The sequence below is a fragment of the Phacochoerus africanus genome, chromosome 4 (genome assembly GCF_016906955.1).
Source record: "Phacochoerus africanus isolate WHEZ1 chromosome 4, ROS_Pafr_v1, whole genome shotgun sequence".
NCBI classification, from domain to species: Eukaryota; Metazoa; Chordata; class Mammalia; order Artiodactyla; family Suidae; genus Phacochoerus; species Phacochoerus africanus.
Genome location: NC_062547.1, coordinates 139920051 through 139932826, shown reverse-complemented (window position 1 = coordinate 139932826; position 12776 = coordinate 139920051). Strand labels below are relative to the sequence as shown.

The window sequence follows — 12776 nt, the reverse complement described above, 5'->3', positions numbered from 1 at the left end:
CTAATTAATATTTATATTAAGATCCTAGGAAAGGACCGAAAATTGGTGAAAGTGCAGACATTTCTCTCTCGGGACAAGGTAAATAGGCTTCTCAAATTATAGGTCATTTGAAGTTGGAAAGGACCTTTGAGAGTGATTCTTTTACAGATAAAGAAATTAAAGTCTGGAAAATTAAAAAGCTAGTGGCAGAACTGGAAAGTAGAATTACATCCTCTTGGTTCCTAGTCTACTCTTCTTTTCACTATTGATTTAGTAAAGGGTTGTTTCAGAAAAATTTTATTAAATTTCAAACAATTAGTACTTATTTACATGTGGATGATGAAAAGAGGGCAACGTGATAAATTTTTTTGACTAAAATTTATCCCAAATTGAGTAAAAGAGCCATGGACAAATGAATTTTGGGAATTCTTCTTGTTTGTAATGGCCTCACCCATGGCATATGGAAGTTCCCTGGCCATGGAAAACCGAGCTGCAGCTGTGACCTTTGCCAGAGCTGTGGCAACAAATTTGGTTTGGGGAATTTTTTTTTTTTTGCTTTTTAGGGTCACACCCATGGCATATGGAAGTTCTCAGGCTATGGGTCAAATCGGAGCTGCAACTGCCGACCTATACCACAGCCGCAGAAACAGCAAGGTGGGATCCAAGCCATGTCCATGACCTACACCACAACTCACGGCAACATTGGATACTTAACCCCCTGAGTGAAGCCAGGGATCGATCCCCACCCTCACAGATACTAGTCGGGTTCTTTACCACTGAGCCACAATGGGAACTCCAAGTTTGGGGAATTCTTAACTAAAGGTAAGAAAGTTATTGCAGTTTTTCTCAGAGCCGTATGTTACCGTGCACTGCAAATTTCTAAAAGAATGATGCAAAATTTCCCAATTTTACTTAAATATGAAGCTGTTTTTCCCCAGTGTTGGTGTAGACTGCACAGAACACATTTGAGAACTGATATTTTAGCCTACCATAATGTTTTTATACAGACAGAACTTGCTTTACTCAAAAAGGGAAGTAAATTTACTAAAATTTTTCACTTTTAAAGACATCTGAATACTTTTCTAGGAATTCTAGCTAATTAGTTCTATAAGTTGATGGCTTTATGTGTATAAAATTATTTTTAAAACTCAGATTTGCCACATCAGCAAAGGACAGTTAGATCAATATCAATAAAAGGATTCTAAAACTAGAGCTCTCTAAAAAATACACTTAATTTTTCTTTTGCCCAAAGAATACTACAGAGACATGTTTCTTTTATCATAGGTAAAATTTTCATATCTAGTGAAAAGAGAAAATTATTTTTCTAACTAACAATGGAAAGATGGATAACACCATCCATTTGGGTATTTCAGTGCCTAACTGTACTTTGAGTGTGACACATACTTAACCATCAGTGAAAATATCAAATCATATTTTAACTTATTAAAGCATATGTTTATACTTATCACGGGCCTTTCCATAATTTTTTGTTAGAAACTGGAAAATATAATTACATTTATAATAAGAGCTTACATGGAATTTTGAAAAGTGGAAAAGTCATCAACCTGTGATCCAAAAACAAGAAATCCCAACTGGGCGTAAGCAAAGAATATTATAAAAAACATGATGGCAAATCCTACTATATCTTTCATACAGCGGGACAGAGTCGATGACAGCTGAGACATTGTCTTGTTAAAGCTTATGAATTTGAATATCTGAAAAAGAACAAAGTTAATTGAAATAGAAGAATATTAAAGATTACAATTGCTTAGCCTAAGTTAATTTCTGAGAAATCTGCTTCAATTTAAAAGAGGTGCTTAACAATAGCCAAGAGTGTTTGATGATTTGCCAGCAATCATTACAAAGTCAAATTGCTTTTAAAATTACTGTATATTTAAGGATATCTTTTTTTTTCATAATTTATAGTTTAAGCTATTTTATTATATAATAAAATTTATATCTAACCTGTTATATTTGATAAAATATAAATACCTTTATCCATGCAAAGAAGATGGTTATGGCGATTATATTGTTGTAATAAATGTGCCAGTATGCAAGAAAATAGAAGTCTGAATATTTTTCAGTATTTTTTAACAGCTGTCCAAGCAAGAGAGAAATTTGTGTATTACAGTACACGTTGAAGACAATGGCCACAAAACACAACTAAATGGGAAAATAAGGAAGGTTAAATTAGAGATTATTCCTACCTCTAAATCTCCTATAGCCTATGAAGAAACACATGAAAAGTTTCATTAAAAGCTCAGTAAAAAGGAAGGGAGAGATAGACATTGGCTTCTACATAAATGAAAGCTTCATTTTTAAAAAGTTTAAGGCAGCATAGTTATCATAATAGTAAAAAAAAAAAAAAAAAAAGCAAAGACTTAAAAAAGTAAACTGTTGATTGCCTGGCCATCCTAACCCATCTGCCTTTTTGTGTCTTTGAGTCATAAAACACAACTATATAAAATGATTATATAGTTGTGTTTTTTTTTTTTTTTTAGGGCTGTACCCACGGCATATGGAGGGTCCCAGGCTAGGGGTCTAATTGGAGCTGTAGCTGCCAGCCTACGTCACAGCCACAGCAACGCCAGATCCAAGTCACCTTGGTGACCTGCACCACAGCTCACAGCAATGCCAGATCCTTAACCCACTGAGCAAGGCCAGGGATCAAACCCACAACCTCACGGTTTCTAGTTGGATTCATTTCCGCTGCACCACAACAGAAACTCACGATTATATAATTCTGACCAGGCTGTAAGAACTCCTGTTCCATATATAACTACATGATGCCTGAGAGTGTAATGTTTTTCACCATATAATGCTACCAGAATTTTTTTTTTTACAGTTCCAAAAAAATAAACTGTTTTAGAGCTCTTTAACAAATCTTTTTTAGAAGAGGATTTTAGAACCATATTACCTTAGGTATCAGTTTTATAACTGTCATGAAAATTTTCCTTTGATTTCTCTTCCCTAAAATACTCAGTTAAACATTTAATGCTATGCCCTACATTAACTATGATTGGATATATTATAGAGGTACACTTTCTGACTATGAGAGACTTACTTGGTTTTGATAAACAAATACATACTTACTGGATTGGCTATAACTAAGGGCCAATAAAGAAATGACTGATCAGATTGTATAAGCCAGAATGTTGTTCATTGTTCCTAAAACCAAGCTCTTATTATGTCCTACCATGCCCACACCTCTAGGTTTATTTTAGTATTTTCCAGTAATAAGAACTGGCAGTCTTTGCAGTTTCTTTCAGGGACTATCTCTGCAATCCTGGTGGCATCTTCTGTGTCCACAAGCTACCCTCTGGCTGCTCAAACCTTACCTCCCATCTTGCCTTCAATATTCTGCCGAGGCTTGTCTTTTGCCTATTCTTTCAAAAATCAGTGCAAAGAGGACAGCAGGTCTGAGTGACATAGAAGAGTGCCTGCCCTAAAAGAATCATTACTTATGATGCAAGGAAAATACTTCTTTTTGAGTTGGGATAGGGAGACCTACTGTGCCCATTAAATCAAAATACCTTTGGAATCACCTATTCCTCCAGGTTTGTTAGTCCTTCCAAGAACAAAATCAGAAAAAAAAAAAAATCTGATTTCTCCCTTTTGGATACCATTAGTATGTACTATGACAGTTTATTTTATGATAGATTTTGTACAGCTTTTATTTATTTATTTATTTTTGTCTTTTTGCTATTTCTTGGGCCGCTCCCACGGCATATGGAGGTTCCCAGGCTAGGGGTCGAATTGGAGCTACAGCCACCGGCCTACGCCAGAGCCACAGCAACGCAGGATCCGAGCCGCGTCTGCAACCTACACCACAGCTCATGGCAACGCCGGATCGTTAACCCACTGAGCAAGGGCAGGGACCGAACCCGCAACCTCATGGTTCCTAGTCGGATTCATTAACCACTGCGCCACGACGGGAACTCCTGTACAGCTTTTAAAATAAGCCCCAGGTGAATAGATGATTCTCTTATTTATTTATTTATTTAGTCTTTTGTCCTTCTAGGGCCGCACTCGCGGCATATGGAGGTTCCCAGGCTAGGGGTCTAATCAGAGCCATAGCCGCCAGCCTACGCCAGCAACGTGGGATCCGAGCCTCGTCTGCGACCACCGCAGCTCATGGCCCTCACAGCAACACTGGATCCTTAACCCACTGAGCACGGCCAGGGATCAAACCCGCAACCTCATGGTTCCTAGTTGGATTCGTTTCCACTGCACCACGAAGGGAACTCCGATTCTCCTTTTCACACCTCCCTCATTAGTGGGTTCAGGTGTTAGTCCCTTCAACCATATACGTGAATATATACTTACCACCAAAAGTAGTAATTCCAGCCAATTCCAAATACTTTGGAAATAGGCAGATTTAAATTCTCTCATTTTTTGGATTTCCTGTGTTGTGAAGACAATAAGAAAAATACAAAATATGATTTCACAGGAAGCAATAAAATAATCATAGTTGCTAACGTATCTGAGGAGCTTCACAGAATAAAACTGCCATGAAGTAAGTATTCCTCCAGTTGCAGGGAACTCTGCCACCAATCTGTAAAATGAGATATGTGAAAGTAACTGCATTTCAAGGATTTATATTTTAGTTCCTAACTCAACTGAAATTTCTAATCAGTGATGTTTTATACTTTAATCAGTTATTTTGAACAAAATGTGTTTTCTCAGGGTTATGGGCTCAATTAAAAATTTCTAGTGGATTTACTTCTTTCTTAATGCCCCCACATTTTTTTTTTTTTTTTGGTACTCTGAAAGTTCCAAGTGGTCAAAGACTAGTGTAAATGAGAAAGTAAGATGTGATTTTAGCTAGATATTCATTCTCTTCTGTGTTTTGATTGCTCATTCATAACTGGGATACTAGTTTATGCCCAAAAGAGAATGAAATTGTATTCAAGAACATGCTACACTTTGAGTTCCTGCATCAGGACTCCCCCAGTATGTAATTCTTGAATATTTCAGAGGATGGAAATACACTCTCCCCGTTCAGCTTAACAGAGATACTTCTTGTTTCTGAATGTTAAGATAACATGTTACTAAAGCAGATGTTTTCTGTTTACTTTAGGCACTGGATGTTGGATACAAAGATCTATATGCAAATAGAAGTATAAAGATTAATTCCAACACTAACTGTAAAAAGATTTTGAGGTAGTTCACTGAAATTTCTAGTGTTCTCCTAGAACTGCAGATAATTAAGAATTGGCAATAATTTAAAGAACCATTATCTCAATCACAATGTCACGAAGTAATTATTCCTGCCTAAAGATATTAGCAAATCTTACATATACTGGGATAAGGTGCTGCCAAAAAAACAAAAACAAGACCAAAACAAGTAGCTAACAAATAGAAAATAGGACTTTTTTTCCAACTTGCATATAGCAGGCATGCAATATTGGATAAATAAGTGAAGTGAAAGAAACAATATTTTGATCTCAAGTGTAGGTGAGTAAACAAAAGGTGAAAAAGGGTGTACATGCAGTTTAGTTTACCATATAGGTGTACAAAAGGAAGATAAGTGGATAAGGTCTTAGTGTACAAACAACTGCTGATTAGATATACTACCAGCTAAAAGTTTCAAAATCTGCTGAAGTTTCTTTAAAAAAAATAACATTTTAAAAGGTAAAATAGAAGAGTTCCTTTGTGGCTCAGTGGGTTGGTTCGGGTTACTGCAGTGGCATGGGTTCACCTGTGGTCGGGGAACTTTCACATGCTACAGGAGTGGCCAAAAAAGAAAAAAAGTAACACTGAACATTATTATAAAACTTAGAAGCAGAAAATATGGATTTGATCTAGTATTACAAGGAGTTCTTCATGTGACTTTAAGCCAGTTATACCAATGTTTCTATTTTTATTTATAATGTAGAAGTGATTTGTATTCTTTACTTTATCCCTACCAGGGCTATTGGGAAGCGTGATTAATGTTGGTAAGAATGTGATTCCCTGAAAGAAAAGAAAGGATAGAATGTCCACTGGCTGCTGAAGGTAATTCATTTGCTTTCATTTTTACAAATTTTAAAGGCTGTGGTTACATTTCGCCATCACTGTTGCACAAGGGAAGAATTCCCTAATCAGAGTAAACTCCAATTCCATATTCCATTCAGACTAAAAATGTAAGACTCATGAGAGAAAAGTGGCTCACTGAGACTTAGTGGACCCTGTTGTTGCCCTGTCTAGCGGTCATTATCCCATTCCTCCTTTCTAATAGAATCCTAACTATATCAGGCATCCATCTATTCCCAGATCATCTAGAGGAAACCAACTCAATCCCCAGGCAGATTCAATCAATCTATTTCCCTTGCCAGTGTTTGTCCTTAACCCAGGCCTCAGCCACATACCATGGGCCAGATTAGGAAGATGACCTATGGTAATCAGATCTATGGAAATAATTTTTTCTCTTTCATTGGTTCTCTCTCCTCCTCCTCAGGAGAGGATGTCTCATCCTTCTCTTGACTCTAACAGGTTAGCCCAGCCATGTCCTTCTCGCGCAATAGCAGAAGTACAAGAAAGTAAGTACATTTCAAGCTTCTGCTTGTGTCATATCTGCTGACATACCATTGACCAAAGCAAGTCACGTGGTTGAGCCCAGTCATAAGATCTGGGGCAGGGCACCCTACCCTGGGTGACAGTGCACTGCAAGTTTACATGACAAAGGTGTAAAGAGTTGGGGCCTTTTTTGCAAATCACCACAGGCTCTAATCATTTCTAGGGTGCTGGCTACTGCTATATATCGTTTGAAACAAACTGTTTATTTGTGAGACAAAAATTAATAACTTAATAAAGAAGCTCATTCTGAAAGGAAATCAACAGAATTGAATGATCTGATATAAAGGAAGAAATCATTAGGGCTAAATGTTAGAACTGTCCAGCTATAAAATAACAAGAAATAACACTATACATTCTTAAGTAATATAAAACTAACATATTATGTGTAATTCTCCAGTTCTGGAATATATCTTGAAATGGTGAAATAATGAATATGACGTTGCTTTTTCTCCTCTTTCATTATTGGCAGAACTGCATTATATTTATTTTGGAGCTTGTCATTTTCATCTCAATACAAACATACACAAACTGGAAACTCTAATGAGGGCTCTTTAAATTCAGTATACTAATAAGATGTTTTGAATCACTCACCTGATAATGCAAAACAGATTTACATTAGCATTGTATAATGAAAAATCAATAAAAATAACTCTAGTGCTTCTTGTGATCCAGCTGTTCAGTCGAAGGTTAATGAACTTGCTTAGGGTTTCAGATTTTGATTTTGATAAAGTGAAAATATATCCCCCATTTCGGTATATACCAACAAATCCCCAGTGCCAAGGGGAGCTCCTATTAGGAGTGGAGTACTTCCATCTGTTAGATATAAAAAGAATAAAGGAGAGATGAGAAAGCCTGACTGAGGAGTATCTAAGAATTTAAGCTAAGCTTTGTTTTAAAAGTAGTAGTTTTTTTCTTAAAGCAGTACTAAGTTCATAAGTATTGTAATTTTGAAGCAAGACAATGACTTAAGGATTAAGCTAAAAGGATTAAGAGTTAATATATTTCCATTTTTTAGTGCTTATTGTGGGCAACACACTGGACTATATGCTTTGAGAAAAAAAATTTAAATCCATCTCCTGCCTCAGGGAACTTGAAATCTAGAAAATAATGATGGATTTTTTTTCCCTAACATGTTGTCTCTGTTGTTTTATGAAATTTTGAGTCTTTGAGTAGGACAAGAATAGGAAGCGATTTTATTCAGAAATACCTGAGTATGGGAAAAAGGTGCTTCACAGTCTGCCTTCTAAAGTCCGTATGCCATTTATAAATCCTGCATAAAAACTGTTACATTGTCTATATTATTATATAAACACCTTATTTTAATAAAAGTACACAAAGTAAAATCTCTATAAACTAAATTTTATTTCCATTCTACTTTTAACTTAGTTATGGGATAACAAAGATAAAGTCTTGACCCTTCATTTCAGTCCCTATTCAGTCTCCAAAAATAGATCTGAACAGTTATCCAAAGATGCTCTGCTTAAACTTACTTTTCTATTATAAAACTATGCTTGTTTTCAGCATAAAAGAAAAAAGTGATATCACTAAGAAAAAATACTCTTGTTTAATGAAAATGCTGTAGTTGTATTTTTGAGTGTTTTCACATGATTATTAAACTAAAACAAAAACATCTGTTAAAACAACCCTCTCCTACTTCCAATTTTTTAAACTTTTTTTATTTTTTTGATTTTTATTTACTTATTTATTTTTGGTTTTTAGGGTCGCACCAGCAGCACACGGAGGTTCCCAGGCTAGGGGTTGAATTGGAGCTGCAGCTGCCGGCCTATACCACAGCTAGGATTCGCTAGGATTAGAAGCCACAACAACACCAGATCCAAGCCTGGTCTGCAACCTACACCATAGCTCAGAGCAACACCAGATCCTTAACCCACTGAGCAAGGCCAGGGATCGAACCCACCACATCATGGTTCCTAGTCGGATTCATTTCCGCTGTGCCATGATGGGAACTCCTTAAACTATTTTTAATTAATGAATGTTACATTTTAGAAAGACAAACACAAATCAATTCTTTTTTTTTTTTTTTTTTTTTTGTCTTTTTAGGGCTGCACCCACAGCATATGGAAGTTCCCAGGTTAGGGGTCAAATTGGAGCTGCAGCTGCTGGCCTACACCACAGCCACAGCAACGTGGGATCTGAGCCATGTCTGCAACCTACACCACAGCTCATGGCTCTCACAGCAACACCGGATCCTTAACCCACTGAGTGAGGCCAGGGATTGAACCCAAATCCTCATGGATACTAGCTGGGTTTGTTACCACAGAGCCACGATGGTAACTCCCCACAAACTGATTCCTATTTTGGTTGCTAAGAAATGACACATATTGTAATTCCAAATGTATAATTTTTTTTTTTTGGTCTTTTTAGGGATGTACCCTAAAAAGGAGGGTGGGTGGAGGTTCCCAGGCCAGGGGTCTAATCGGAACTGTAGTTGCTGGCATACACCACAGCCACAGCAAAGCCAGATCCGAGCCGTGTCTGCAGCCTTCACCACAGCTCACAGCAATGCCAGATCCTTGACCCACTGAGAGAGGCCAGGAATCGAACCCACCACCTCATAGTTCCTAGTTGGATTTGTTTCTGCTGTGCCACTATGGGAACTCCCCAAATCTATAATGTTAATTTTGGTATTTAAATTGTTTGTAGTTATGAAAATTTGGAATATTACAATAGAATACCTAACAGATAAGTCTTGAGATCAAATTAAAATGTGTAGTTAAATAACTGACTTTTAGGCCTTTGTAAATATTTGCATTGCTTTGACAAATATCAAATTTTTGAAGACATGCTCTTTGTCTCTGTGATTATCATTGGATCTTAAAAGCAATGATACCAGCAGTGATACCTTAAGGGGAGGTAGTGTCAGTGGCTTTGGGCTTTTACATTTTCCATATAAAGTATAGACATGAGTCTGTAGCAGCATTAGCCTCAGCCACTTTTGAGAATGTGGCCATAATATCTTTGGCAGGCATCATCAGATGCAGCGTCTGTGAAGCATAACTGCCCCCTTTAAATACTGGCAACAATAGAAGATATCACTGAAGTATGAGTGAGAAAGCAGCAGACACACCGAAGACACTCCCTGGGGATCCTAAGAAGCATTTGGGATGTGCTTGAGAGCATCTTGCTAGAACCAGAAAAGCTGCCTGAGTATTGTTAAAGCAAAAATGGGCGCTTTTCCCTGTGTCCAGTATAACTTGGCACTTCATACGCCACAGTCAGAAAACAAACAAAAAAGCCATTTTACATCCTTTGGTAAACAAACAAGAAACCAGGTTTAGTCTTCTTTTTCTAAACACTTTTTTTTTTCTTTTTTAGGGCTGCGCTCACGGCATATGTGAGTTCCCAGGCCAGGGGTTGGACCAGAGCTACAGCTGTCAGCCTACACCACAGCCACCGCAATGCAGGATCTGCGTAGCATCTGTGATCTGCACCACAGCTCACAGCAATGCTGGATCCCTGACCCACTGAGCGAGGCCAGGGATTGAACCTGCATCCTCATGGATATTAGATTCATTTCTACTGTGCCACAATGGGAATTCCAACACTGTCTTCCTTTGATACCATTATTGAGTCCCCTTAGCTGCCAGCCCCCTGTGGATATTATTTAGAAAATAGATATATTTTTACAATTATTTGAAGATACAATGGTAAGCTGCTAGAAAAAGTTAAATGTAATTTTACACTACTTACTCAGAATCAGATTTAAGGCCAAAATCAGACAGATCTTCATTTTTAGAAGTATATTTGTCATAACATTCATTCATCAAGGACTGAAAGGATGAATAGACCTTGCATGTGTTGTTTCGGACTTTTAGTTGACGGACTCTGGGGACTCCTAAAAGTATGTTCTCATAGTAGATGCGACTGGTGTTCTTTAAATCATACAAATTGTTGCTATTGTACCATGAGTCCCAGTACAGACCTTCCAGAAACGGTCCTTCCATAAACTTCATATAGAAAAGGTAGATGTTATTGGAAAAATATTTTCATGTCAACTTATAACAGAATCTACACTCATGCTGTTATCCATAAGAGGGTAAAAGTTAATGATGTTGAGGATGAGTATAAAATTATTAACCAAGTCACCATTAATGGTAATGATGATGTTGAAGATGGTTAACATTTACTGGGTACTTAATAATATGTACTGCTCTAAGCACAAGTATTAACTCACCCAGTTCCATAACCCTTCTCGGAGAGGTATACTGAAAACTCTCCCCAATACATGAGCATCAGGACTGGGCATAGCCATAATTCATGAGTTCACCTCAAAATTATGTGTCCCCCTCTTTCCCCTCCAACTCTGGCAGTAGTGACTGCTTCTGGCTCTGTCCCATCTGCTCCTTCTAAGAGATCCCAAGCCCAGGGTTCACTTTTTCTTTCCTGCCTTTGCCTTATTTGCCACTGGCCATGTACATACCTCAAGATGGCACAATGAAAAAGAAGCAGGTGAGCTCTTCTTGTCTTAGGGAAGGTTTCCTATCATTCATTCCTATTTCCCCTGGCCTAAACCAGTCGTTCTAATCGTTTGCCTCACCTCACACTTCTCTCACTCTCAGGAAATGACACTGTCTCCTTGCTAAGTTTCAAATTCCTACCATGGCATTCATGATTATACCTCTGTCCAACTGCCAGTTCAGGCTTTCCCACCTCATCTTCTATATGCCTGTAATGCCAAACCTAACTCCATATGATGAAGTACTTGGAGTACATATTATTTATTCTTCCTAGAATGTCCTTCTGTTATTCATCCTTTACAAGTCAACTGAATTGTGATCACCTCTGGAAAGCTTTCCCTACCTCTTCCATGTATGTCCTAATGTTCGGGATTTGGGATACCTCAAACTGCTGTTCCCTTAACTGTTCTTTCCTCATAATGTGATCATTTTGTTAAGTGTAACAGAAAAAAATAAGTCTGTTAAAGCTAAAGGAGTGACACTCTTCTGCAGTTAAAAACACGAAAAGTTTGTGTATGTACTCTTTATTATAAAGTGTACATTCACACACAGTTCAGGGATATATACCAAAATCACATATATTTCAATATATGGGCAATTTAAATAATTTTTTTTCTATCTTGCTTTTTAGGGCCACACCTGCAGCTTATGGAAGTTCCCATGTTAGCAGATGAATCGAAGCTGTAGCTGCCAACCTATTGCACAGCCACAGCAATGTGGGATCTGAGCCGCATCTGTGACCTATACCACAGCTCATGGCAAAGCTGGATCCTTATCCCACTGAGTGAGGCCAGGGATTGAACCCGCATCCTATGGATTCTAGTTGGGTTCGTTAACTACTGAGCTACAAAGGGAATTTCCAAGGAATTTTTAATAGTAATTTTCACTATATACAATTTTATTTATTTTTATTTATTATTATTTTTATTATTATTATTATTTTTTTAGCTTTTTAGACCTGCACCCAAGGCATATGGAGGTTCCCAGGCTAGGGGTTGAATTGGAACTACAGCTGCCAGCCTATACCACAGCAACAGCAATGCGGGATCCGAGCTGTGTCTGTGACCTACACCACAGTTCATGGCAATGCCGGATCCTTAACCCACTGAGCAAGGCCAGGGATCGAACCCGCAACCTCATGGTTCCTAGTCGGATTCGCTAACCACTGCGCCATGACGGGAACTCCCAATTTTATTTATTTTTTTAAAGTAGTTTATTTTTCCGTCATGTCTGTGGCATGCAGAAGTTCCTGGGTCAGGGACTGAACCCGCACCACTTTAGCAATCCAAGCCACTGCAGTGAGACTGTTGGATCCTTAACCTGCTGCACCACAAGATACTTTTTTTAGTTGTATCTTTTTTTTTAGTTGGAAGAACTCTATTACACGGAAATCACAGGTTCTCAAAAAACACGAGTTGATTGATTCTAATAGTTAAGGAAATGACATTTATTTTTACTCATTCCTTCAATATGTATCAAGTGCCTACTCTGTGTGCCAAGTGTTATTTATGCAATACCTAAAGTTAGTTCATCCACAGTCACATAATACCTTACCTTCCAAAAGTCAGTTATACTGCGAATAGACCTAAAGTTGGTTCTTTCTTCACCAGGCACAGATGTGTCCAAAAATAGAGATGACATAACCTTGTTTAAGTAATACATATGTGGGTTTACCATTCCAAAAGTCACTAAGGAGAAAAATTTGTTTAAAAACTCAGTGTTAAAAAAAAATAAAAACTCAGTGTTGATCAGGATTAAAAA

General features: G+C 37.6%; 1 protein-coding gene across 1 annotated transcript in view; it reads right to left on the bottom strand.

Moving 5' to 3' along the window:
• The window catches only part of PKD2L2 (polycystin 2 like 2, transient receptor potential cation channel), a 31206-nt gene extending 18463 nt beyond the window's left edge, over positions 1 to 12743 (bottom strand). Inside the window, exons 1-6 of the mRNA XM_047778710.1 lie at positions 12570 to 12743; positions 10249 to 10505; positions 7129 to 7350; positions 4306 to 4534; positions 1972 to 2142; positions 1513 to 1694 (exon numbers count right to left, since the gene is read on the bottom strand). Coding sequence (XP_047634666.1) covers positions 1513 to 1694; positions 1972 to 2142; positions 4306 to 4534; positions 7129 to 7350; positions 10249 to 10505; positions 12570 to 12692 — 1184 coding nt within the window. The 5' untranslated portion in view covers positions 12693 to 12743. The remainder of the gene's footprint in view (positions 1 to 1512; positions 1695 to 1971; positions 2143 to 4305; positions 4535 to 7128; positions 7351 to 10248; positions 10506 to 12569) is intronic.
• Between the last annotated feature and the right edge of the window lie 33 nt (positions 12744 to 12776).